Source organism: Thermobia domestica, chromosome 7 (genome assembly GCF_964235325.1).
Source record: "Thermobia domestica chromosome 7, izTheDome1.hap1.1, whole genome shotgun sequence".
Classification (NCBI taxonomy): Eukaryota; Metazoa; Arthropoda; class Insecta; order Zygentoma; family Lepismatidae; genus Thermobia; species Thermobia domestica.
The window spans coordinates 28825677-28853606 of NC_137460.1; the positions used below are offsets into that span (position 1 = coordinate 28825677).

The 27930-nt window shown below is 34.3% G+C and overlaps 1 protein-coding gene across 2 annotated transcripts; it reads right to left on the bottom strand.

Annotated features, from left to right (window-relative positions):
• Positions 1 to 914: 914 nt before the first annotated feature.
• On the bottom strand, positions 915 to 27572 carry LOC145689951 (uncharacterized). 2 transcript variants are annotated; one of them, XM_081764328.1, is made up of 2 exons: positions 26880 to 27572; positions 915 to 1434 (listed from the first exon to the last, which is right to left on the bottom strand). In XM_081764328.1, exons 1-2 carry the CDS (start codon positions 27239 to 27241, stop codon positions 1374 to 1376), a joined length of 423 nt encoding a protein of 140 aa, XP_081620454.1. In that variant the 5' UTR covers positions 27242 to 27572; the 3' UTR covers positions 915 to 1373. The 2 variants fall into 2 exon arrangements, with proteins under 2 accessions (XP_081620454.1, XP_081620453.1); XM_081764327.1 differs by lacking the exon at positions 915 to 1434 and adding an exon at positions 3219 to 13244.
• Between the last annotated feature and the right edge of the window lie 358 nt (positions 27573 to 27930).

Consider the following 27930-nt stretch of genomic DNA (forward strand, 5'->3'; position numbering starts at 1 on the left):
AATAATGGTTTTTAGGAAAATAAACTTAACCAGACTAGGGGGCGGAAAAAAATATTGGGTCTAAGGGCGCCAAAATGCTAAATCCGGCCCTGGTGGCCCCACCTATTTAAATTCGCATAGGCAGAAAAATTGAACGATTTCAATAATTATTATTTACGTTCTTTTCATATTTTAATAATGGAATTTTGTTCACATGATCCACATGTTATCGAAGAACAAGAAATAATTTTATTTCTTGTATTTTCAAGTTTTATTTTTTCGATTTTTGTCCGGGTTTTAGGGTCAGATACTTCAATGTGCGCCGAGTCGTTTTTTTTTTTTTTTTTTGGCTGTACGCCATCCTACTAATAACATGTTCACATTTCATAAATAGCCCTATCATGTGGAATTTGTCACCGCACCAGAATAGGGATAAACTATAAATAGGGTTTTTCTCAGACAATATTCGTAGAAACTGGTCGTATAATTTTCATCATATTTCATAAATACATAACCGTACAGAATTTTATAACTCATTTCTCATTAGAACTCCAGAAGGAGTAGCATATTCTTCGTGGTAAGCATTGTTCAAAAATTCCTATTAAAATTTTGTTCGTATTAGAAATATTATACAATAAGTTAAAAAGATTTTCTTACCAGAAGATCACCTTCGACTCTGCATAAGGTTTCAGCAAATAAGTTTTTCGTAATAATTTTCTTCCACCACATAAAGAGCATCAAAATCTGAAGTTGCTTCTACAAATTTCCGTGCGAATACACATCAGTAAGGAGGTGTACATTGAACATTTTCATTAATATATATATATATATATATATATATATATATATATATATATATATATATATATATATATATATATATATATATATATATATACTTTGCTTCGGCTAAGCCGAACTGTTAGCGTGGCAACTTCGCTAATAAAATTTTTCCCGTTTTATCCGAGCATCATGCGGCAATTGAGAATTTAACTGAATTAGAAAGGTATTGAACTTAAGTCCTGAAAAAATAACGACTAGAACGTTGTTGACAACTTATAACCCAGTTGAACATCTGCCAGCTGGTAGCCCGTAGTAATTCGTGAGAGTGTACTGCTATCTTCTGTTAGTTTCACTAGTATATTAATAACGAGTAACTAAAGGAAACCGAAAAGAATGTTAACCTCTTTCTTAGCTGTCCTACGATTTGCCTCATCTCCGTGTCCTGAAATAAAAAAATACTGAATTCCATATCGCAAGAGCAAATTAAAAACATTCATTTTTTGGTTATCTCTGTCAACTGAGAACAATTTCTCACTAAACCGAACACTTATTTTCAATGCTTGTGGTATAGTTTGAGCTACATACCATAATCCATTTCATTTGCATAGGTACTAATACAGGCAATGATACACTATGGAAAGTTCATTGATGGAAATTCTAAAACAGCACACTCTGAAAAAAAAAGGCAAACCAAGTTATCACGTTACTATAGTTAGAAGTGAAATAAATTATTAACAGATATTCTTACTTTCTAATTAAGCCTGTTGTCCGTAAAAATCACGGTAAATATTATATTCTTTCCTGGAAAATGAGAAAAATCGTAACAATAACTACAACAATGTTATTCCACACATATATCTAGCATTGGTTTAGCCAGAAATGTTATCATTTAATACAAATATTCCTAAGCATTAATACTTTTTGTAATGAATATCATGATTCTAGTTATCAGCCTTAATATTTTCATTTTTAGGCTCGCCTTTAGAATCATTTTCACTGTTTACTTACATAATGCCAGGATCAGTATAGAAATCAATATGAACAAGTTGTTCGAAGAAGATTCAAATTATCTGAAGTCGAGATCTTAAATTTTACGCAAATATTAAATATTTTAGTGATATGGTAAATAACTCGATCCTCAACCATTTTAGAATCTTTAATCACCATGATTCAAGGTTTGTTGTTTGATTGGATTCTAATTATGCATCACTTTTGGCACCAACGTTATGTGAGATGCGAATCTACAGCCTCGAGTGAGATATGAATCACATGAGTTTTTGCTGTTACTCGAATCCGCGAGTACCACTTGGAAGGCGTGTACATGAACCTAGAACTTCGAAGGACTTATATGATCCAAACAAGATCTTTGTCTAAAGGAGAGCTCGTTCCTAATTATTTCAGGTTTATAAGTTGTTTATAGTGATATGGTAAATATCTCGATTTTCAACCATTTTAGAATCTTTAATCAACATGATTCAAAATTTGTTGTTTGATTGGATTCTAATTTTGCATCACTTTTAGCACCAACGTTATGTGAGATGCAAATGTACAGCCTCGAGTGAGATATGAATCACATGTGTTTCTGCTGAGACTCGAATCCGCGAGTACCACTAGGAAGACGTGTGCGTGAACCTAGAACTTTGATCGACTTATATGATGCAAACAAGACCTTTTCTGAGGAAGAGCTCGTTCCTAATTATTTCAGGTATATAAGTTGTTTAATGACAGTCATAAAATGTTTAATGACAAAAACACGATCTGACACTTCTTAGGGCAATAAATAAATAAATAAACAGGGAATGCATGGTATTCATAAAGAAAACGAACACATAATAAGAAATAATAAAATTTTTCTCTGTTGGGTGGACACTAGGAAATTAGATAATCGGCCCAATAGCGATCAATCATGTTCATAAGATATACTTTCGTGCTAAGTTAGTACCGTATTTTTGGAAGTTTGATAAGTCATAATAAATATTGAATTACATAAACGTTAAGACAAGTTCATATTTTAACTTATATTTCTAGTGTACAGGTTAGCCTTATGCAGACCATTGAATAATAAGGTGCAAGCGATCAAATCGTAGGAGAAAGCAGTGATGAAAGAGTTTATGTTTAGTTTTAAAACACATTAGTTACGTGTATTACAATCAAAAACTCTAGATAGTGGGAAATGGACTAATGGGAACTTATGTACAGAATTACATCATTAGGACTCTATATTATTTCTATAAATAGTGTTTCCTTGTGGAGCTGTTAATATCTGAAAGTCTGGTTTCCTATTAACACGTTTTGATTGACCCAGTCATCATTTCACACATCACACTTGTACTTTATTCACTACCTTTCGCTTTATCAAATCTTGAGCAATATCTACGTCAATAAACTCGCTTAATATCAATAGTTCTTCGAGAGACTTATAGAAAAGAATAAAATCAATTAGTTTATTGCTGCAGTCTTCCCAAAAATACAGAAAGCACAAATATTTTATAAGCACTTACAATTATTCAAAACATTAATACCTTAGATGGATGAATGCAATAAAAGGTTTGAAATCTCTGTAAACTTTTTAATGTTAACTTCTGAATAATTCAATTACAAAAACGTTAAAAAACAGATTAAAATTAACTTGTTAATTTTTTTGAAAAAAAAAGGTACCAAGTTTGTAGAAAAAAAAAGTGTGTGGTTTGAACAATTCAGTTATAATAATTTTAAATGATTTCTATTTAAGCTTATTGTCTATTTGCAGTCTCGTTCATTAAATTCAATTCCCCAAAGTTTAACAGCAAACAAACCAATAAGCCTTTAACTCAACACACCCTCATTTCATTAAATTTACATTTAAATAAATGTCAGGTGATTTCGGTTCCAGTTTACTTCAAATAGTTATTTCATTCTCTGCATTATATCAATGGAATAATCTTTAATTGCATTTTTCGACCATTACTAACTAATATATGACATACAAAAAGATTTGACATTTGCGACAGAAAGTAAAAAATACAAAAGAAGGGCTGCTGTTACCAATAACAGGTCATCAGATTTCCTCCGTTTGTTCAGTCCTTCTTACACTACTAATACATGTGCAAAGAATGTGCAGACGAAGAAATAGTATTCAATTCTAACTTTGAATTTCGATTTTCCTTTAAGGCTTCTACTAAATCTCTAATCTATTAGACTGTAATAATAATTTAGAAAAATTCAGCACTTAATACTGATTTAATACTCCAAATTATCAAATATCCATTTACCAAATTCTAAAATAACGATTGCGCATCAAGATCCAACTCTGACGAACAAACCTGATTCGACCTCAGCAGTTACGAGGAACAAAGATTTTAAATATATTTGTTTAGTGTGTTATACCAAACATGTTAAGTCAAAGAGGGTCTAAAACTTCCACGCTAGTAACGTTATACTTGTAAACGTAAAACACAGTCCTTTTAGGCTATGCAGATATAATACACCAGCAGAATATAGTATCTAATGTAGCCGTTTTTTACATGTATTCTCAGTTGTGAAACACTTCTGATTTTACACCAGCAATCCTTAGCTTGTAAAAAAAGAAAACAAATGCTTTGCTACTTACAGTTAAATTCTCCTGCATGTAGAATTCTTTTTTTTTTTTTTTAACTTTTCTTAGACATACTTAGACACATACTCATTCCATGAAGAGTGTTGAACTTTACCTCTAAATTTTGCTCAATATTGTGTGCTTACACATGACAAACACCAATTAACACTGGCTGCTCACATTATTAAAAAAAAAAAAAAAGTTCTTTGCCAATAGAATTTAACATATACAAATCCTCTCTCATTTTAATTGCGTAATTACTGTTTTCATTACGCATTGATTTCATCCCAATCTTATGCCATACATTTGTAAAATTTACGTTAGTAATGTGTTTCCTTACGTTGGAACAAAAATTTGTATGTTGTTAAAACATATCGAAATTTTAAAATAACGACTATAGTAACATAGAATTACGTAATGCAAATCGAAAAGCGTTTTCATGCAGTACATTATGTTTTCAACTAACCTTGTTTATATGTATTCTCACTGTCGGTGACAAACCTGCTTGGTATGTATGCAATTTTCTTAATATCACTTCGGCTCATGTGCTGTGTTCCTGCTCTTGCTCTGTGAGACACATTCTTGCTTTTTAGTGGCCACCTAACCCACATTGTGAAGTGTTTTTCCCCAATAGTTCTCTTTGTATTGGAACCAAAGTGTATCTGAACATAGGAATGCAGGTCTGCACCCCAAGAAGTGATTGTTTAAATAGAAAGTGTAGATTCAGTAAAAAAGAATTAAATATGCAATCAAGTTAGGTATGGGTCCGTACACCATTCCCGCATAATAATTTTATAAAATGGCACCCACATTACATCTGATCGACTGTAAGTTAATGTAAAAATATATATTGAAAAATTTACACTAAATAGGGTTTAACTACTGCATCACCTGACAAATTTAGAAAATTTACCAGATGAATTGGGAGATTTATTTTGGATTGTAAGGAAGAGTGAAAGAGAGTCAGATGAGGGGAACAGTTGAAGTGAAGTGTGTTAGTTTTTGATGTTATATGTGGTGCTATATGTAGAGGTGGAAGGGGCTATTTGACGAAGAAGTACACTTGTTAAGATTTGTAGGAAAGGTTGTGTGGAAATGGTGAGTAAATGACAAGGTATCTTTTTGGAGTTTTGTTGAGTTCTACAAAAATAAGCAGTGTCAGCTGTTGAAATTGCGTGAAAGCCTTACAGTGTACTAAACAGTACTTCCCCGCAAGCTGTCCAACACATAAGCCATGCATTTTATGACATATAAAGTGTTTTTCCTCTATTTTCGGTTATAAGCATGCCCACTGAAACTGACACGCCTGTTACCTATAGACACAGCTCTCCTTTACCGCGCACCCTTGATACCCCACACTGGCTCGGTTAAATAGTATATATGCTTTTTAGTGGCCATCTAGTAGAAGTTGGTTTGTATTTCTGCACAAGCTTTTATGATATACATGCACACGATATCAAACAATAATCATTACCAAGACAGCCAGGAGGCATTTATGCCGAAGTTTCACTTCCACCTGGTTCTCCACCGAAACCGTAAAAAAAGCAATAAAACTTTAACATTTTCCATTTTCACTTTGTCTATTGATGTTCTGTTCGCTTTCGTTAATTTACGAGATGGGAAAAAGGTTAGATTCTATTTGATAAGGTTGAGAAGCTTGTAGAAGATTAGTATCCCATATAGATTAGTAGCTACGTTGGATCCTCTCTGTACCAAACTGTAATATTTAAATTATATTGGTTTGGCGAGCCAATGTCAACGAGTGTAGGCGGGATAAAGCCACGCAGGGTACGTAGTTTTCTATCTTTATTACAGATAAATGGGAAGGGGATCCATTACACTGAAAAATATAACTTTACCCCGCGGTTCCTCGCACTTACTTCCTAACCACATTTCCATTTTGGGTCTTACAATATGTTTACAGTTTCACTAATCTATGATTTTCACAAAGTTTTAAAAGAATTTCCTCATTATCAAATCATTGCTTTACCAATTCACATCAAGCGCAACATTTTTGTATAATTGCAGCCACGTTGACAACAAAAATGCTCGATAATATCCTATTAGTGACGGGCAGTGGGAAAAAAAATTAAAATGGGAATATTCCCGTGTCCTTTCCCTGGCCTATAAATTCCCGGGAAGAAATTTATTTCCATTTTTTTACTTTATCTTCCAAATTATAATAACCGTAGACTAATTATATTATTTTAATATATTATGATTTACTTATAGGTTTTAAAGAATTTGGATATTAAAAGATTTAAATTCTTTAACTGTAGTGTATATAACTATAATATGAGTTTTTAGTTCCATTTTCATTTGCTCTATAAAGTAGAATAATTGTTTACTATTGGGGGCCAAATTTGAATGCGAAACAAAATTCTTGTACGACAAAAGTTTTCCAACTGTGTAGTTATATGTCTTGCCAACCTTGAATGCAAACTAAATCCCTTCTCACAGTTTCGACTTCTATGAAAATTTTCAAATCTCTGTATCAAGATGTGTAGTCAAACTTGAACGCCGATTAAATCACATTTCAAATTCATTGTACCTGTGAGGTTTTTCTGCTGTGTGGATTAACTTCTGATCAGCCAAAGCTGAAGATACTATAAATCCCTTTTCAAACCACTGACATTTGTGACGTTTATCTCCTGTATGGTTTAACCTGTCTTCCCAAACTTGAACGTTGAATTAATCCCTTTGCACACTCTTAGCACGTTAGCATCTTGTCCTGTGTGGATCATTATATGGCTTCACAAGCCTGAACGTCGACTGAATGCCTTTCCACACTCATGACATTTGTGAGTTTTTTCTCCTGTGTGGATTAACATGTGCCTTGACAATTGTGAATGTTTTTTAAATCCCTTACCACACTTTTCGCATGTGTAAGACCTTTCGCGAGTGTGTATCAACATATGTTTAGCCAAATTTGATCGTACACTAAACCTTTTCTCACACCATTCACATTTAAGAGGTTTTTCTCCCGTGTGAATTAACATGTGCCTAGCCAAATTTGAACGAACTCTAAATCCCTTTCCACAGTTTTCGCATATGTGATGCTTTTCTTCTGTATGGATGAATATGTCTAGCCAGACTTGAACGTTCAGCAAATCCCTTACCACACTCATGGCACGTGTAAGCATCTCCTGTGTGGATTATCATGTGGCTTGACAGGCCTGAACGTAGACTAAATGCCTTTCCACACTCATGACATTTGTAAGGTTTTTCTACTGTGTGGATTAGCATGTGTCGTCAGATTTGAATGTACATTAAATCCCTTACCACACACTTGGCACGTGTGAGATCTTTCTCCTGTGTGGATTATCATATGGCTTGACAAGCCTGAACGTCGACTAAATGCCATTCCACACTCATGACATTTGTGAGGTTTTTCTCCTGTGTGGATTAACATGTGCCTAGCCAAATTTGAACGTACTGTAAATTCCCGACCACACTCTTGGCACGTGTGAGGATTTTCTCCTGTGTGGATTATCATGTGATTTGATAATTGTGAACGTAGAGTAAATCCTCTTCCACATACTTTGCATATATGATGTTTTTCTTTTTCGTGGATTAACATGTGTGTAGTCAACTTTTTCGCACTCCAAATCCCTTTCCACACTTCTCGCATGTGTAACGCCTTTCTCCTGTGTGGATTAACATGTGTGCAGCCAGACTTGACCGTGCAGTAAATCCCTTACCACACTCTTGGCAAATATGAGATTTTTCACCTGTGTGGATTACCATGTGACTTGACAAGGTTGAACGTTGTCTAAATGCCTTTCCACACTCATGACATTTGTGAGGTTTTTCTCCTGTGTGGATTAACATGTGTACAGCCAGATTTGACCGTACAGTAAATCCCTTACCACACTTGTGGCAAATATGAGATTTTTCTCCTGTGTGGATTACCATGTGATTTGACAAGGTTGAACGTTCTCTAAATGCCTTTCCACACTCATGACATTTGTGAGGTTTTTCTCCTGTGTGGATTAATATGTGTCTAGTCTAGTGTTGTAAAAAAACGGTTTTTTTTCTGTGAAGTTTTTTTTCAATAAAAAACATCGTTCTTTTTCACGTTTTTTTTCAAATGTCTGTTTTTTTTCTGGCAACTATTATTTATTGATTTATGTTGCAGATTATTGAAATAATCAACAGAACTTGAGTCGAAGCCCTCGTAACTTACAAATCGTTTGTTTCTTTGTACCTATATACTAGCAAAATTGTGTGATTATTCCTTTCGGACCCAGGTCATTTTTGGCGTTTTCCTACATTTTCAGTTAGTGACTTATTGCTCAAAAACCGTTTATTCAATTGATATGGTTAAGGCCTTGTTTTTAAGAAAATGGATGTGGCTATATTTTGGTGTAAGTTACATTGCAGTCTTGCCAACGGGTGAGAAATTATTGAGGAAAATGTAGGGGTAAAAATTTACAAAAAATTCCCTAAACGAAGTTCAAAGTTCTTTGTATCTAACACCACTGCTGCCATATGGGTTCAAGTCACCTAAAAAAATTCTTTGGTGTGTTCACAAGGAACAGTGAAATCCTGAAGTCACTGGCTTCTATTCAAAGAGGGAAACAAAAAATTCTCTTTCATCATACACATGAAATTTTGACACTTTTTACGTCTCAGAAGCAAAAATCAACAGACATGCCGGGGCTACAGCTTCTCTAATTATCTCATTGAAACTTCTTATGCTGCGTTCTGTAGGCCAAAGAGGAAGCTTTCAGGTAGTGGTACGTTTGCTTCAATGTAGCCAGCAAGAGGGAAATAATAGAGGGAAAAGAGAAATTTTCCAAAATTTTCACCAAAAATTGGGAATTAATTGTTTTGGCTGGAAACACTGACATCAGACAAACGAAAACTATCTGAAAATAAACCTTGATACCCCAAGAATATATTTTACAAGTATCATGGCGATATCTAACAAAGTAAGCATGAAATTAAAAAAAAATCTCATTCTACCTCAGAAATTCACCATTATCTTGCCATTTACAGAACATGGTTTATTGTAAACCTCAACTGTACTTTCTCTAATTACTCAAGTAAAACTTTTTATGTGCGCTGTGTAGGCTAAGAATGAGGCTTTTAGGAACTGGTACGTTTGTTCGAATCTAGCCTACATGAGGGAAATAATAGTGACAAAAATGGAATTTTTTAAAATTTCCACTTAAAATCTGGAATTAAAAATTTTCTATAGCTGGCAACACTGCTATCAGATACACAAACAAACTATCTTAAAATAAGCTTTGGTATCCCTCTAATATATCCTACAAGTATTGTGACGATATCTAATAAAGTAAGCATGTCAATAAAAAAATCATTCTACCTAAAAAAAAAAGTTATCTTTCCACTTAGAGAACAAGGTCTACTGTAAACCTCAACTGTACTTCTCCTAATTATCCTATTAAAACTTTCTATAGTGCGTTGTGTAGAGCAAAGACGAGAATTTCAGATAGTGATATGTTTGTTCCGATGTAGCGAACAAGTGGGAAATAATAGACAAAAAACAAATAATTTTTTCAAAATTTCCCCCTAAAATCTGGAATTACATTTTTTGTAGCTGGCAACGCTGCTACCAGACAGACGTAAACTATCTTAAATTAAACACTGGTACACCACTAATATATCCTACAAGTATCGTGCCGATATTTAAGGAACAAAGCTTCTAATTACCAAAAAAAAATATTACGGTAAACAGAAAAGTAGGGAAAAACTAGAAGAATCAAGGGTTAGAACCTAAATACGAATTTTCCGTGTGTCCCCTAATTATCCCATTGTAACGATCTGTATCCGCGTTTGTTCAGTAAGGACAAATGTTCGACCGGCGTAAACTGACTTGCACTCGGACGTATAGATACGGATTTATAAACAAAAATTTCGAATTTTTTGTCCAAATTTAGGGAAATTTTAATTTACCTAATAATTGATGCCAACAATTAGGTGTCCATCCGAGGTATCTACCTGGCAAGTCTTAAGGAGGTCTCTACAATGAAGGAACCTACAGGGAAAAAAGAAGTAATGGAAATTCGAAAATTTTCGAATTTTTGACTGGGCTGAAATTTGAGAAGGAAATTCGACCCCGAGAAGAAAAATAAATTAATATGATAAACTATGATCCAACCATATTTGGCAAAAATAATATCTCGATATCTTAATTAGTGTCCACACAGGAGCGTATTAAAAAAGTGATATACCTGTACGTGCCACTTTGGCCACCTGGGTCCGAAAGGGTTACGAGTGTACATTTGATTACATTTTTTTTGACTACTAACCCGTGTTGTTGTTGTAGTTATAGACTCGACTAATAATAATACGTTGTTGTAAACAATCACTTTCTAAGGAAAATTTTCTCTCCTTTTTACATATTAGTTCCAATGTTGTTGTTGAGAAATACATGGTATTTCAAAATGAATATCGGGGTTTTAAGTCTTCGTAGTACTTATTACATGTTACGTACAATTATATACAATACATCAAGTAAAAGAGTACCTCAAACAGTCTTTGCTACAAGTGTTCGATGTGAGCTTCTTTCGTCACACGGGACACGTCTAGTCGATAGGCGAGAAAGGCCCATAAACTTTCCGCCATATAGCACAAAACACATTCAATTCAGTGGAGTTTTGTTGCAACTGTACCATCTCCTGAGGATTTGCTGACCGCCAGATGCGAACATTATGAGTATTCACATTAGCTGTTAGGTAAAATATCGATTTATCTCTGAAGACGACACGATCTAGAAAATCTTCATTGTTATGCAGCAATATTTCATCTGTGAAATTGGCACGTAAACCGTAGTCTGTAGGCTTTAGACCTTTAGCAACTGCAAACGATAAGGACGTAGTTGCAAGCGTCTCCTTAATATTCTTCACACAGACAGTTGCACTGTAACTACAGATTCAGTTTATTAAAACACAAACAGCTTTCTGCTCTCTAGTCCCATCTTTGCTACTAGCTCTTTCTAACGGCAGACAGAGGAAACAATGCATGTGCATGTGTGTGTGTGTGTACAAAACTGTTTGAGTTGCTCTTTTATTTGATATTATTTATAATTGAAGCGCTTGGAGGATAAAGGTGGTATGTAACAAATTGAATATGATGGGAAAATTGACTTTCACAACTTTGTCCGTTAACATACCAACTTCATCGTTTCTAAATATCTGCACTAGGACGAGGACTCACCAAATAATGTGTTAGGTAGCATGAGTAGCATATAACACGTGCATGAACACCCAGAATGCAACATTTCGAAAAATGTAACATAACACCTTTATCTTCCAAGCGCTTCAATTGTGAGTTAATTGTAATAGATACTACAAAGTTTCAAAGCCCTAATATTCATTTTGAAACACCTTGCATTACTTCAAATTGAGTCATTCTATATTCATGTCTTGTATATACATATCATCAGGGCAATTTGATGATTTGTCGCCCCGTGCAATGGCATAATTTGTCGCCTCCCCCTTTCTCCAGAAAGAACAAATCTTAAAAGTCACGATTTTAAGCATGCTACTTCAGCATGAACAACGAAGGGGAGGCTAAGTGCAGTCCCACTCAGAAAAGCTTGTACTAAAAATACAATTTCCTTGTGTGCTTTTTTCTTTAAATATTAATCTGTAATGTTAGTGAGAGATAAAGGAAACACACCTGCAGAGGAAAGATGGTAATCCTTTTTACAGAATTCAATATCGAGCTTCAATCTCAATGTATCAGTTTGCAATTCCAGTGCAACTAGCTTTTTTACCTTTATTTCTAGATTTTTCTTCCACATCTGTTATTTTTTTTTAAAAAAAACTTGTTTCTATCTTCAATGATAAGGAACTTGTTTGTGACGAAAAAAAGAAGACTAGTTGTCATATCAAAACTGTTATAACTAACTAAATGGAAGATATTCACTACTATTCGAGAATTGAGTTCTTGCATTTGACAATAATCAAGCGATATGTGCTGAGATTTATTTGACCATTTGCTTTAGCATTGTCCATGTGACCTTAAACTAATGTGACCTAAACACAATTTATGAATATAGTATTCGAATATTAGGTCAGCTTAGTAAATGTAACTACCATAATCAGGAAGTCTGTTTCCAACAAGAAATATTTAATTTAAATAATATACTTATGACAGATTTTGCCGGACTCTCCATACTTGTCACTCCATGCAAATGCACGTGTTGCACATATGGTAGAGCCGGCTCTGCATATCATATATATCTAGTCGGCAAATTATTTATATATTATATTTAGAAAAATACTAGTAGGCAAATTAGTATTAGCTTTTACCTTTAGACAAGCTATTTGAATTTTATACTGTTCGTGACATTATTTTTATACTTATTAAACACCTGCTTTCACGAAAAAACAAAATTTCATTTCCACTTTTATTTCTAACTTGATATTGATGAAAACTGCTGAAATCCGAATTGTTAGTAGGTATGCTATTCATATAAATTGTAAAATATTTGTAGCGTATCAATATCTAGCGTTTAATTTATGTTGCATTTTACGGTAATTACACCCACATAAAAATATTTCATACTTAAATAGACGTAAGATGCATTACAAATGACTATCTGAAAAAAAACGAAATTTAGAAAAAAAACGAGAGGCAATGTTTTTTTTCTAAAAAAAACGTAAATTTCTGAAAAAATACGAACGGTTTTTTTTCTATTTACAACACTAGTCTAGTCAGACTTGAACGTACACTAAATCCCTTACCACACTCTCGGCATGTGTGAGGATTTTCTCCTGTGTGGATTATCATGTGTTTAGCCAAACTTGAACGGGAACTAAATCCCTTTCCACACTGCTTCGTAAGATCAGATTTCTCATCTGAATGAGAAATTGCTTCCTTTAATATAACAAACGTATTGTCTTCTCTGCGAAGGTCATATTCATTGCATCGCCTGTAACACGTTCAATAAACAAGGAAACGTGAATTGAGTTAATTAATAAGTAACAAACAAAAATGAAACCATTCGTAATATTTCAAGATAAAATAACGATTATTTTTCTGCTGTTACGTGAAATATGGATCCGAGAACTATCGACGAGTTTCCAGATCTGTCTATTCTCGAAACAAAATTGTGTAATTTCCTTTAAATGTTGTACAACTATTTACATATACGATATCAAGAGTTAAGTACATATGAACGTACGTATATGTTTTGCCTGTTGTGCTATGGAATAAATATTTCATTATTATCATTGAAAATAGAAATCTATCATCACTCAAATATATATATATAATTAATTTTAGTGTCACAAAATAATACAACCGCAAGAACTTGTTGCAATTACAGCTACAAAAGAAAGTTGATGTTGAGAAAGAAATAAACGTAAGATATAAAAATTTTCAAATATTGGACAAATTATATCATTTGAATAAGTATACAAATCTCTATGTGTGTTTCTAATATTTTATAGCCTGATACTTTGAGATAGTAAACTTTAATATGAAATACAATCTTTGCGTCTATTGATATATAGCTACGCGGTTACATACATACTTAAGCCGTCTTATTAAGTAAATAGTTTTTAGAGGCGGCGAGTATTTAATTTCTTGTAATTTTTATCTGTTTATTTGAAATACCATTATGGTTGCAGAAGTCCACGTTAAGATAATGTGGACAAACATTAGCACCTTCCTCACCCTTAGATTATTATTAGTGCAATTGTACGTTTCTGCTCAAAAAAAAAAAAAAAAATTAAAATTTTTAATAACCTGGTGTAATTCCATTCGGAGATATCAACATTGTATACTCGGTTTGGAAACCTGCTATTACCTTTTTTTTAAACAATGCCCGCGAGTGTTATCAGCATCTTGAAACACTTTAGTCATTATTGTTTACTATATGGAAAGGTAAAATGGCGTTTAAAGATAAATGATACACGGTGAATAGCATAAAATGCAAGAAATGTGTTATGCATCACATTACATAAGACAGGAAGCTGAACTGTGTGAAATAAAATATTTAATAAGTTGAGTGTCTACACTTAAGTGGCATTTTATCATGTAACGTTCATTCAAACGGTTATCATAAGGACGGGAAGAGGATTAAATTTTTACGTGAAAAATTATATTTTGACGGGACTCTTTCTTTAGTTTCACACAAGCTTATTTACTTTTGAAAAACTGTCGCGTACACCAGTGTTTTGGGAAATAACATTCAAAAGGGAGAAGATAAACAATCTGCATATCATCGCATAAGAATCAGAGGATTGTAACTCTATTTTCGTAGGTTTAAAAGCCAGGAGGCAAAATATTGCTTTCTTAGAAAGATGTGAATTGAATACGATGGTAACTGAGCTACATTACAACAGACAATCGACAAGAAGAACAGATGGTATTACGTTCCGTTTACAGCAAGTGGAGATTTCAAATTGTGTCCAAACATGAAAAAAATGAAAACCGCATTTTTGAAGTCACGTTCCTCTGGTTTTCATGCGACAATATTATATCTCAGTAATGTTAAATAATATTAATATTATATCTCAGTATTTATGTGGCATTAGCTACGGAATTGAGTAAATCGATTAAAATTAGATTTTACACTGCTGTTAGCCAGACATGTACCTTAGCTAGAAAACTTCTTCCTTCTTTTTCTGTTACTGCCATTAGAATGAAGATCCTATGAGTAAGAGAACAGATTTAAATCTTAGGCGAAAAGCAATGTATGTGACGAGTGGATTAAGGTAGGGAGGTAAAATTTTTCATGAAGTCTCTACTGAATACCAGTGAGCAAGTGATCAACGCCTTACGACATGAAAACGGGAAATTTCCGTAGATTTCTTTATATATAAATTTAACACGTGATATAAAATAATTATGTAATGTATAGAACTCCATTATATATTCTCTGATGCAGTTAAGTGATCACAGTCTTGCTAGCATACAAGAAATTTTAAGAAAACTATGTTTTCAAGCGGATGTTGTGAAATTATCCTGTACATCTATGTAATTTCAAATTAACTTATAGACTTGTATATCTGTTTTAACACATGCAACGTCAAAAACAATAAAAAAGCTTGTAGCATACGACTTAAGAATTAACTAATGGGAAGCAAACCATGTTTATCATTTCTTTTTCAAATAAGTCCTTTATAGTTATCGAACGTGCTTCTTTACTTATATAGAGCATTCTACTTCATGGGAAAAACATCGAGGAATCACTATTTCTTTCTCCGGAATTCACATTAATATTATATTTTTCATTCCCGCGTTACTACAATACAATACTCAAAGGAGAAGACAATGGGCACTCTTCACTAAGTATGTCCACTTAGTTTTAGGAGCTTTATACATATCTTCTTTAAACACAAACTTGACGGAATAAAAATTATATAATACTATATGACTAATATTATCATGAACACTGGACATTTATAAACCATTACAGCATAAAAACTACAAAAGTAATTTATACTTAACCAGACAAACCCCATGCTAATTTTAACCTTAAAAGGCGCAAGAAATGTTTCTGAGGCTCCATGCTGCATATACAAGCTACCTGAACTCACCGCGACCATTTGTATTTTCTGTCATTAATATGAAAGGCTAGTCACTTCTTTGCTATGAAGCACTTGTGAATGGTAATAAACAATGAACAGTATGAAATAATTAGAAAAGTGCATACTTGAATAGAAGCCCCAGAGGCACCCCTTGGTCCTTTACGTTAGTATAAAATATAGCGCTATTCTTTCTGAGGTAAAGTAAAAAAAATGCTTAGGGAACGCAATCAGAGGGTGTATTTCAAAGGGATAGAAGAATTCTAGAGCACAGGACACGGGACGAATTATCTATTAAGAATAATGGCATCAAAATTGACCAGTGTGCCCCTGAGGCACTCCTTGGGTATTAATGGGCAGTGGGAATAGTTTTTCTTAAAGCAGTTTACATCTTTTCTCTCATAAAACTTTCGATTCATGGCCATCGTGGTGCTTTTGTAATTAAACCTACACTAAAGAATGAAATGCCGCTTAGAAGGTGTATTTTTCTATGCTACTTTGAAACTTTTGTTCGAAAGGCGAGATGTACTTATTAATTTCGTATTTATGATTATATTCTTAATCTGGACTGAAGAGGGCTTATTTAGAAGTAAATAAACCAAAAAATAACGCTTTCCAGGCATTTTGTGAGTACAACAGTACACCGCAATGAAAACTGACTTAACATCGCTCTGAAATCAATCTAAATAATAATGATTATATCAGCCTAAAGGGGTTCTAAATAGAAAAAAGAAAAGCCGTTAATAAAATACCCTTTTCAAGTGTACTAGGAGGATATTGTCTGAAAAAATGCTGCTGTCCTTAATAAAAATTGAGACTAACCTTGGTTTGAAATCGATTTGTAGTCATAATGACAATCTCCTTTTAAAGGAAATACACAGAGGGAGAGAGAAAAAACAAACATCGTCGGGCACCCTTTTTAAAGGTATTAAGATTCTACTTCGTAACAAAAATACCTTGCGTAGTTATTTTGTACTGATAAATATCTTCTTAATCTTCTATTCCAAAGCAATTTTTAAACGAAAAATAAAAATTTCTGCGGGACTTGTATCTAGGGTCATTCTCAGGTCTTTCTAAAATCTAAAAGCAAAGTAACAAAATTTATATCACTCACTTAGTAACAAAGACCTGATCTCAGATTACATCCTCTGCAGTTAGAAGCAAAATAGCTGCCATTAGCTATTAAAGTTCGAAACATGTTTCAAATAGAATGATTGGGATTTTATTATTTTTTGTACCTGGGATATTCTTAAATTCCTTTATATTCTCAAATAAGATCTCAATTCATTCCATTCGCCTAAAATGAATGAATGATCTCAAAATTATACCATCTGCAGTTAGTATCAGAGTAGGACCCTTTCTGATCAAAATATTTGAAACAAGTTTAATGCTGCAATCAATATTTATTTCATTGTTTGTCAGTACGGACATTTACACTTCTTCCATCATTCCAAAAAATAAAAAAGTCACGATTTACTTTTCTTTTCTACTAGGGGTAGCACGATATCAAAAACATACTTCTACGATACGCTCAGAGCAACGCAAACAAATTTCGAATCCGAAAGCGCTTGAAATAGAACGAAATACAACTTTCTTTGTATTTTCTGGCTAGGGATATTCTTAAAAATTTCTAAATTCTAGAAAGCACAAACTCTTAATTTGTTACACTTGTCTACTAAAAATGAAAAAAATAAATAATTCATTCTGCAAAATTGGTTATAGAGTGGTTGTAATTAAAAGGTACAAATCCAAAACATGATATGAAAATGTTTGTAATTCTTGTTCATGAAATATTATCGAACTTGTGGTTGATAATAATTTTTCCACTTGTCAACGTAAAGGATATAATTTGAAATTATCGTATCCGTATTAACTGAGGGAAACATATTATTTGTTGTTATCTGATACAATATAAAGGATACAAGTATGTTCGCAGATAACAGAAAATACGATTATCAATTTCTTATATTTTTTACCTATTGAAAATTTTGATCTCTCAGCTACGCGCTTTGAGGAGCTAACTTTTCACTTCAAATAACGTTATCGGTATTAATGAGTGAAATAATTAGCTATTATTTTCTACAAACTAAGAAAGATAACAATATCTTAGGTATGAGCTATAAAAAATTCCCAATCGTTATATCTGTAACATGTTTTGAATCTGTATTTATTAATGGCGACCGTTCGTCGGATCTTAAAAAAGAACGGGCCTAGATATGAGTCATAAATTATTTCCTACTTTTGTATTTATTTGAGAAGTGTTTCGACGTTTCGACAATGTAGGGGGCACTGATGCCTAAAAATTGTTATAAATAATTTTATAAATCAGTGGAATAACTGTGTATTGTCCTGGATTACTCAATACGTTATTACTAATAATGTATATTTTGCAGTTTAATTTTTTGTTTTATGTTCAAAAAGTGGCATATATATATACACACACACACACATATATATATATATATATATATATATATATATATATATATATATATATATATATATATATATGTAAGTTTAGGTAAAAATTAATTTTATAATACTGTACAAGCTTGTATTTTTCCATGTATCAATCGAAATACCACTGACTTGAGGAACAAAGAATGCCTGTGGAAAATATTTTGAAATAAGAAACTGATGAGAATAAATATGAAGAGCAGCGTTCTTGCAATTTGCATGTCCATTGCCGATACAATTGCCATTTCTCATCATAATTATAATAATAACTATGGATTCGATACTGATAACGGCTCTATTTGATTAACTCCTCATCTCTTCTTTTCATAAAATTTTAGGCTCTTTCACCTCTATAATTCCCTTTTCCATATTGTTAGTCATAGGTCCATGTTAACTTGCTGTTATAAATTACGAGGCTTGTTTTTAAATAAGGTCCGTTTTCTTGTAGGCACTAGTAGTTCGCGTGCTTACCGCAACGAGCGTGTGCGTCATGTACCGACATGCCTAAGGAACAACTCTGCTCAGTTTCAGCTCCGTACCTCACCTGGACGTTTGTGTTCTGTGGTTTCACAACTTTTAAGACTATCAAGTCGCCCGCCGTGTGTGAGGTTCGCTCAATGATATGGTTTTTGTCAGCAAGAATCCTGTCTGCTGCAGAAATTCATCGACAAATTTGCGAAGTGTACTGTGATACTGTCATGAATGGATACTAGAATTCAAAAATAGCCGTGACAACGTCCATGATGAGGACCGCTCCGGTCGCCCTTGTACGATTACAGACGATTTGGTGGCTTCTGTTACAGCAAGGGTTCGTGAGAACAGGCGCTTCAAAATAAAAGTTCTCTGAAACGAATTTCCTGTCGTATCGAGATCAGTGCTTTACAAAATTGTTTCTGAACACCTAAAGTATAGGAAACTGTGCTTCCGTTGGGTCCCGAAACTCCTAACAGAGGACTACAAAAACCAAAGATTTGAGTGTGCGATGAAGATCTTGACTCGTTATCACGAAGAAGGAGACGGCTTCTTGAGTCAGATGGTAACCGGAGACCAAACATGGGTTTCGCATATCACCCCCGACTCGAATCAACAGAGCATGGAATGGAGAGAGACACACTCGCCTGCAAAGGTGAAGGCCAAACAGACTCTGTCCCAGCGCAAAATTATGGCGTCGGTGTTTTGGGATAGGCATGGTGTTTTGTTGGTCGACTTCATGCAACCACTATCAATGCAGAAACATACTGCCAAACCCTGAGAAATCTCCGCAGAGCGATTCAAAACAAAAGACGCGAGATGCTGACAAAGGGCATTGTCTTTCTCCATGACAATACAAGACCTCACTCTGCAGGTCAGACCCGCGATTTGTTGGACAGTCTTTGCTGGGAAGCTTTAAACCACCCACCCTACAGTCGTGATCTTGCACCGAGCGATTACAATCTCTTCCTCCACCTCAAACAACACCTCAATGGCAATCGTTACAATGATGACGACGATGTCAAAACGGCAGTAAACTCTTGGTTATCGGAGCAGGCGGCAAGTTTTTGTGAAGAGGGTATTTTGAAATTGGTTGAGAGGTATGATAACACTAGTTAACAAATTTAAACTTTTTGTTTGTTACATGAGAAAAATGACCTGATCTGAAAGGAACTTTTTGCGCTGAATTCGAATATGCACTCGGTTTCTCTCCATCACGTACAGTTTTCCCGTAACAGAGGGATTTTCGGGAAATTCCCTCAAAAATTTTCCTTTTTCAGATATTTTATTTCCCTAGCTCCTGTCCCCTTACATATAGTAACATAGAAATTATACCTAAGTATACCTTGATTTATATTTAATAAACCCTAAAAGTTTCGTAAAAATCGCTTTGTTCTTTCTAGAGAAATAAATATATTTGTATGTATACTGTGTGCACTGTTTATTGCACCTGATAGTAATGATTTCAGATCTCCTGAGTTGGGGTAAAAACGATTTGCTTTATTACTACAAACACAGACATAAAAATGAATATTTACAATAGTCAACAACACACTTGTATTGCTCTCTGTAAATACTTCCAACGTATATTTTTTTTAAACGTAAGTATATGTATATCTTAATACATATATATACAATTCTCCAAGTTTTTTCGTTTTGTTCATGAAATGGTTATCAATATTTGTTATCAAATGTAACAGAATGCAAAAGAAAGAAAGAATGGAATACAGACTCATTATTGACAACAATGAACTAATGCAGTCTGAATTTTCCACTACGGTATCGTTTCCCCCCTCCCCCCGCGCATTTTTTTCTTTTTTGTGTTCTTGACACCTGGTGAGGGAGTTTTGTACATTTTTATATTGACGTGTGGTTTAACACTACTTCACTTTCAAAGTTGTCTTTGCTGCTAAGAGTGCTTTCATGTTTGATCTTAAGGGCATTATACCCAACTAAGACCAGAAGTTTAGTTTGTGATCAGTACAATGGCGTCAAGAGGACGGCGTTCGTGTGTTAACTCACCAAAGTTTTTGTTATGTGTGTGGCCAGTTTGTAGTTAAAGGACAGTGTAGATCCATTACGCCATCGGTGAAACTAGCATATTATAAATATTTCGGATGTCGTGTGGGAGATCAGGACAAAACTTGGGCACCCAACATAATTTGTGCGTCGTGCTACGTCACTTTACTTGCATGGGCCAAAGGGAAACGGAGGTTCATGAAATTTGCTGCACCAATGGTGTGGAGAGAACCCACCAACCATCTGGATGATTGTTATTTTCATCTCACAGTAGTTAAGGGACATTCTAAAAAAAGCAAATACACAATAAGTTATCCCAACGTTAAATCCGCAATTAGACCTATTCCGCACGGGGATGAACTTCCGCTTCCCGAGCCCCCTACAAACTGGGAAGAGACATGGCCAAAAGACTCTGATGATGATCATGACCTTGATGAACCATCGACATCAATATGTACACCCAAGGATCCAACGTTCATCCCTGACTGTGTTCGCGAGCCACATTTCATCCGGCAATGTGAACTTAATGACCTAGTCCGTGATTTGCACCTGACAAAACAAGAAGCGGAACTTCTGGGATCAAGGCTCCAGCAGTGAAACTTATTGGATGCAGAAACGAACATATCAGTGTACAGGAAAAGGCATGTTCAATTTTCGAGCTATTTCTCAATGCAAGATAATGTGTGCGTATGTACGGATATAAATGGGTTGATGGCGGAGCTAGGAATTCCTTACGTTCCAGAAGAATGGAGGTTATTTATCGACGCGTCAAAGGTCAGCCTTAAAGCTGCCCTTTTACATAATGGAAATAAAAAACCTTCTATACCACTTGCGCACTCAGTGAAGATTAAGGAATCCTATGACACCATGTCAACTTTGCTAAATCTTATAAATTACAAGGACCATTGTTGGCAAATATGTTGTGATCTCAAGGTAGTTGGTATTTTATTAGGACTGCAGTGCGGTTACACGAAGTACCAAAGTTTTTTATGCTTATGGGATAGCCGAGCTGATGACAAACATTATGAAGTGAAGGAATGGGAACCTAGAGTGAATTACGTACCTGGAGAATGCAACGTCAAATACGATCCTTTGGTAGATCCTAATAAGATATTACTACCGCCACTTCATATCAAGTTAGGACTTATGAAAAACTTTGTCAAAGCCATGGACACATCTGGTGAAGGTTTCAAGTATTTGCGAGATAAGTTCCCTAACCTGAGTGATGCTAAGATTTCAGCGGGAGTGTTTATTGGTCCCCAAATTAGGAAAGTAATGCTTGATGATAGCTTTGACAGCAAGTTAAACAGTGCTGAGCTAGCTGCCTGGACAGCATTTAAGTGTGTTGTGCGCAACTTTCTAGCAATAACAAAGCTGAGAGTTACACAGAAATCGTACAGGACATGATACAGAAATACAAAGAGTTGGGCTGTAGGATGTCTTTAAAAATCCACTTTTTGCACTCCCACCTCAGCTTCTTTCCTGCTAACCTAGGTGCTCTCAACGACGAACAGGGGGAAAGATTCCACCAAGATATAATGGCAATGGAGAAAATGTACCAGGGACGAAGGGATCCTTCAATGATGGGGGACTATTGTTGGGGTCTTGTTAGAGAATGCAACATTTCTTACAAAAGAAGGAAGCAGTGTACGTTTTTGTAACCCAATGGAAGTTTCATATATTGTGATAGTTTTGATTGTCTTTTCATGACCTTTTGGTACATTTGTATTATTGTTTATTGTAAATTGTCACACTTGTAAATTATATTGTATTATATTTTATATATGTGTTTGTGGTAATAAAGCAAAACGTTTTACCTCAACTTAAGAGATCTGAAAGCATTACTATAAGGTGCAATAAACAGTACACACAGTATACATACAAACATATTTATTTCTCTAGAAAGAATAAAGCGATTATTACGAAACTTGGAGGGTTTGTTAAATATGAATCAAAGTATACTTAGGTATAATTTCTATGTTAGTATATGCAAGGGGACAAGATCTTGGGGTGTAAAATAAACGAAAAGGGAAATTTTTGAGGGATTTTTCCGAAAATCCCTCTGTTACGGGAAAATCGTACGTGATGGAGAAAAACCGAGTGCATATTCGAATTCAGCGCAAAAAGTTCCTTTAAGAACAGTTATTTCCTTTTATGTAACAAAACCTTTGTTAACTAGTGTAAGTGTTTGAACAAACTTGGCAACTATGTCGAAAAATAGAGTAAAGTATGTACTTTCTGGAAATACATTCAGTTCTTCAAAACTCTGATGTCTTGCATTAAAGCACTTCGAAGTATACAAACTCTACGGTGTGAATTTGTATCCAAGACCAACCAATATGAAAACATAAACTGATCGAGGTTTACTATAAAACTTAGAAAACTAATTTGTAATAACATTTTAAATAATACCGTATTGTGCATGTTATACATAAATTCGTTCACAAAGTAGCTAGCAACCACTAGATGCGACATGAATAACAAAATTCATTGTGCTAAATTATAACACGGAAAAAAATATTTTGGAGTTAAGGAATCCATATAGGTAAGAAATTTACGTTCTTAATGTATTGTGTTACTTTGGAACACAAATATGCGAGCAATGAAAGCATTTCAGGATGTTATTCATAATATCTTTAGGAACGTAGAAATACATATTCAGCACGTATATGATGTGTAGGCTTAACAGAGGTGGTTTGTCTGTAAGTGCTGCAGAACTACCAGCTATTTTAGTGAAATAAATAAATTTTCAATTGAGTTGAATTGTGTTTATTTTAATCAAGGTAATAACATGTAATGATGATATTTGATCTAATAATGTCCTGAAAATATACTGCTGGATATGCTACATAGCGTAGAATTGTTGGAAGTACCTTCTGAAGCTTAATAATATTGCAGGAGCTGAGCACTAATTGCCCTGCACTTTAGCATTAATACTAAAATCTTCACCAGATGCACTGTATTACGTTTTTCTGGTTTGTTAGATAGAATTTACTGGAGCTGCACTTCTAGCAGCTCAGAACACACGAATACTTCCGAAGAAGTCGAAGACACACGACGTGATGTAAATGACGCGCCGTTCTCTTGTTTTTGATAAAGGAGTTTAGTGTTGTGCGCTTTAAAAGTATTAGTATTCCATGTTCGAATTTGTGCGAAGTTTCTGAGCAAACACAATTTGTGTGACAATTTAAAGCGAACCGTAAAATTTTAGAAATTCTTCAACTACCCAAATGACAATAGCAAAAGCAGAACGTTACTTCTCTAATTTTAAAATAGTTAAAACATTTCTGAAAAGCACAATAAACTGCGCTTTGGCTGCCGTATCAACCGACTGTGATTTCATATTCACCATGTCTAATTTTAATGATAGAGTATTAGGACATTTTTATAGCACAAGGCACATCGAATGGATCATTTACATACGATAAATTATTTATAATTCACTAGTGTTAATAACATTTCTGGCTGTAAACATTACGGGAATTTGAAATTTTTATGGCATATGAAACAGATGTTTCTTCCGATATTGTATTTTTAAAGTTCGTTCCACGCAACAGTGGCGTATTAATGGGAGAGCTATCGGGCTCAAACTCTCCCGCAATTCATTAAAACTTGTAGGCATTCAAAAGGAAAAATTAAATGATTATCCAAATGTTATGTATAGTTCCTCCTGAAACAAAATCTTAAATACGCCACTGACAACCAATAATAAAAACAATAGCGTTTTGGTTGCATGATACAGTCAAATTCTATTTATATATTTGTGAATTTCAATTATTATTGTCATTTATAAGGATTAGAACGCTAAAAAGTTATGCTGGTTGGTGTACATTTTATAAGTAATTACTGCAATGGGGAAATTTAATGTAGAAAACAAAAACTGTGCAGAACTACCTCAGAATATATAATCGAGGCGCAACTGAGGCTTATGCTATATAGTGTGTTTTGCGCTATCCTCTTTTTTGTGTATACTTATGTGTGTTGACCCAATTGATCCTAACTGACGCATCCCTTTGCTTCCAGTCGCACCAACACCTTTCGCCTTGCCCTAATTTACATAGCAATCCTTTTGTTTTCCCGACCATCTAGCACATATTGGTTAGATTTGTTTGTACAATAATTCTTGTATCGCCTACGTGCGATAGGACCCTAAATGATCCTGTATGGAGAAATAGATGGCAATATCCTAGAAATGATTGCTGAATATATTAAAAGTCGACTTTCTTGAAAGAAATGAATACCGGTATGAAATGAATTTATGTATGTGTGTATGGTTATCTACAATTTAATGAACATCCATTGTTGGTTAGAATACTCTTTTGTCTTGTATTTTGTTAACGTCTTTCAAAGCCATCCGGAAAGGTGAGGCTAGACTCATTCGAGCTAAATCCTGAATAGAATAACAAACGTCCATAGTTTTTGTTCCAGTATCACCATTTCACGTTTAAATTTCGAAAACTTTGGGATAAATTTCATTCTCACGATCTGTTATTTTACCTAAGTCTCTATATAAATAAAACACTATCGTCGAACACCCATATATAAATATATACAAGAATAAAGAATTTGGTGAGAAATGCGTACTTAATAACAAAGAATCATTATTTTATCAAGATACAAACTACATAAGGCTAGTTTTGGACGGAAGCATTTATCGTAGCAAAAATCGTTTCATCGATATCCTACCGTGTAAATTAGCAAATTCTATAGAATTTCCCATGCCATGGCATATCTTATGGCAATTCTTGTCGATAGAACCTGCTCTAATTCGTAGCATTTTCCCCAGCATGTCTGCTCTGATTGCAGCGCCGTGGTGTGTTAAAAGGAAGCGAAAGATTTTGCGTCAAAAATCCATTCTCTTTGTTTTGTGTGGGAAATTGAATTGTAGTAAAGAAAAATGAGTTGGAGTAGGTATACTATTATTATGTTGATTAAAAAATATGAGGAACATCCTTGTTTGTACAAAGTTAAAAGCGTGCAGTTTCACTATACGGATCCACAAACTTTCTCTTTTCATTTATTCAGCAATCCTTTCTGAGGTGTGCTCTTGCATTATCCTGTGCAGGTTCAGTTTAACAGGTGGCAACGTATAGTTTTACTATACGGATCCATATTATAAGTAGTAGTAGGAGGACGAGTAAGTAGCAGTAGTAGTAGGAGTAGTAGTAGAAGTAGTAGTAGTAGTAGAGGAGTAAATAGTAGTAAGGGTAGGAGTACTTAGTAATAGTAACAGTAGCAGTAGGTGTAGTAATAGTAAGAGTAGTTGTAGTAGGAATAGGAATAGGAACGGGTAGTAGTAGTTTGAATAGTAGTAGTAGTAGTAGTAGTAGTAGTAGTAGTAGTGGCAACGGGTTAGAAGCCCCAATGTGGTTGGTGGGTTCTGTTCTCGATACGAAACGGGGAAATTACACACTTGCCAAAATGTTATGGCAGCTTATTGAAGATTACGTGCATTTCAGGTTCGACTTTAATTTCTATATTTCCACGTAAATACGAATTACAGATGTAAGTGCACACCATATTTCCATTACTTATACACTACTCTATTAAAATATTAGAAATTTCTTCTGTAAATTTTAAAATCTATGGATCTGTATAGTATAACTGCACCGTTAGAAGTCCTTTGTATAATAATAAGCATATGCGAAAAAGGGTTTTAGAAGAAATAGTGATTGAAATATCTGTTATTACTTTTGGAGCCATAACGACGCTCTTCTCCAGTGATTTGTTTGCTACGTCACGACAAAATGCTTATCAAAATGCTACCGTTTAAAAACACAATATACTTTTGATGCCATAGAATATTATACGAGATTTTTGGCAGCACATCTGCTACGAGAAACGCTTTCGTCTAAAACTAGCCTAAGATTAGTAACGATGGTATCGAGCTCATTATTATAATTTTGTATACAGTTAGTCTATGTGTGCCATGTCATTTCCAAATTGCAGATTAGTAATTTACGTTCGAGATATTTCCAATATCTAAATAAGTCTATGAGGTATTGCTTTTAACCTACAAACTTCCCGAACCCATGTATCCGTATTATTAATCTGAGTCAATTACTTCATGAAAAATTGAACGTTACCTTTCTGGCCGAACTGAATTTAAACTTTTTGTTGTTAATTGTTGGGACTCCTTAGAGTACGACGCGCAATTCTCTTGAACCACTAGTTTTCTTAGCGTTTCTATATCACTTTCAAATGCAAGATGTTCTATGGCAAATTCTGATTTCACCCTATCAACGTTTAGTTTCTCATCCAAAGAATACATAGCTGTATCCTTCTCCATTGTTTGCTCTCCTTCCGTTGTAGATAATACTAATTCTTTGTTGTCAGTCATCAGTTCGTATGTCCACCCTTTCCATTCGAATGGATCTTCCTGAGGTAAGTCATAATCGATTTCTTCTTTGCACATCAATTCCAAATTAACAGATGCCTCACCAGCCATTATGACTTCAAATTTAATAATGATTTGACACTGCTCTTATGCTTCCCTTGTCTTTTAAGCTGCCAGTGTTAATGAAATGATTTGACAAGATCGTTCACAGGAACTTTACACTTGCCCAATCAAACATACGATCAGATTTTAATGAAATACAAAATAAATGCAGTTTGAAAACAGTAAGTTCTTCTTCACAATTTTAATTCACAAAGACCATTCGGCAGTTATTACGTGTATTAAGCATGTAATAAATTATCAAAGCGAATTACTTAACAGATTTAAAGTATAAATTAGATAAGTATGAGAAGAGAGGTGTTACCAGCTCCCACGCCGCGCCAAGAATAGTGACGGGCTTTCCCAGCGTTGCCACATTACACAAACAAATTTATTATCACAATAACTAAAAATTATCGAATAACAGAATAAATTATCCTACTTTTCGAGCATATATATATATATATATATATATATATATATATATATAGATATATATATATGTGTGTGTGTGTGTGTGTGTGTGTGTGTGTGGTTATGTATGTATGCAGTGGCTTATTTATGATTTTGTTTCGGGGGGGACTTTGCCTGAAAAAGTGAAAACTCTGCAAGATATTTCATATACTTTACTATAGTAAGTAAGATTTCGGGGAGGGGGCTCGAGCCCGGAAGCACCCCTAAATACACCACTGTATGTATGT

Excerpts from the sequence above, each read along its gene's own strand:
- LOC145689951 (XM_081764327.1), bottom strand. The coding sequence starts at position 27,241 with ATGGCTGGTGAGGCATCTGTTAATTTGGAATTGATGTGCAAAGAAGAA. Across the intron at positions 13,245-26,879 it reads AATTCAGTTCGGCCAGAAAG|GCGATGCAATGAATATGACC; the intron begins GTAACGTTCAAT and ends AACGTGTTACAG.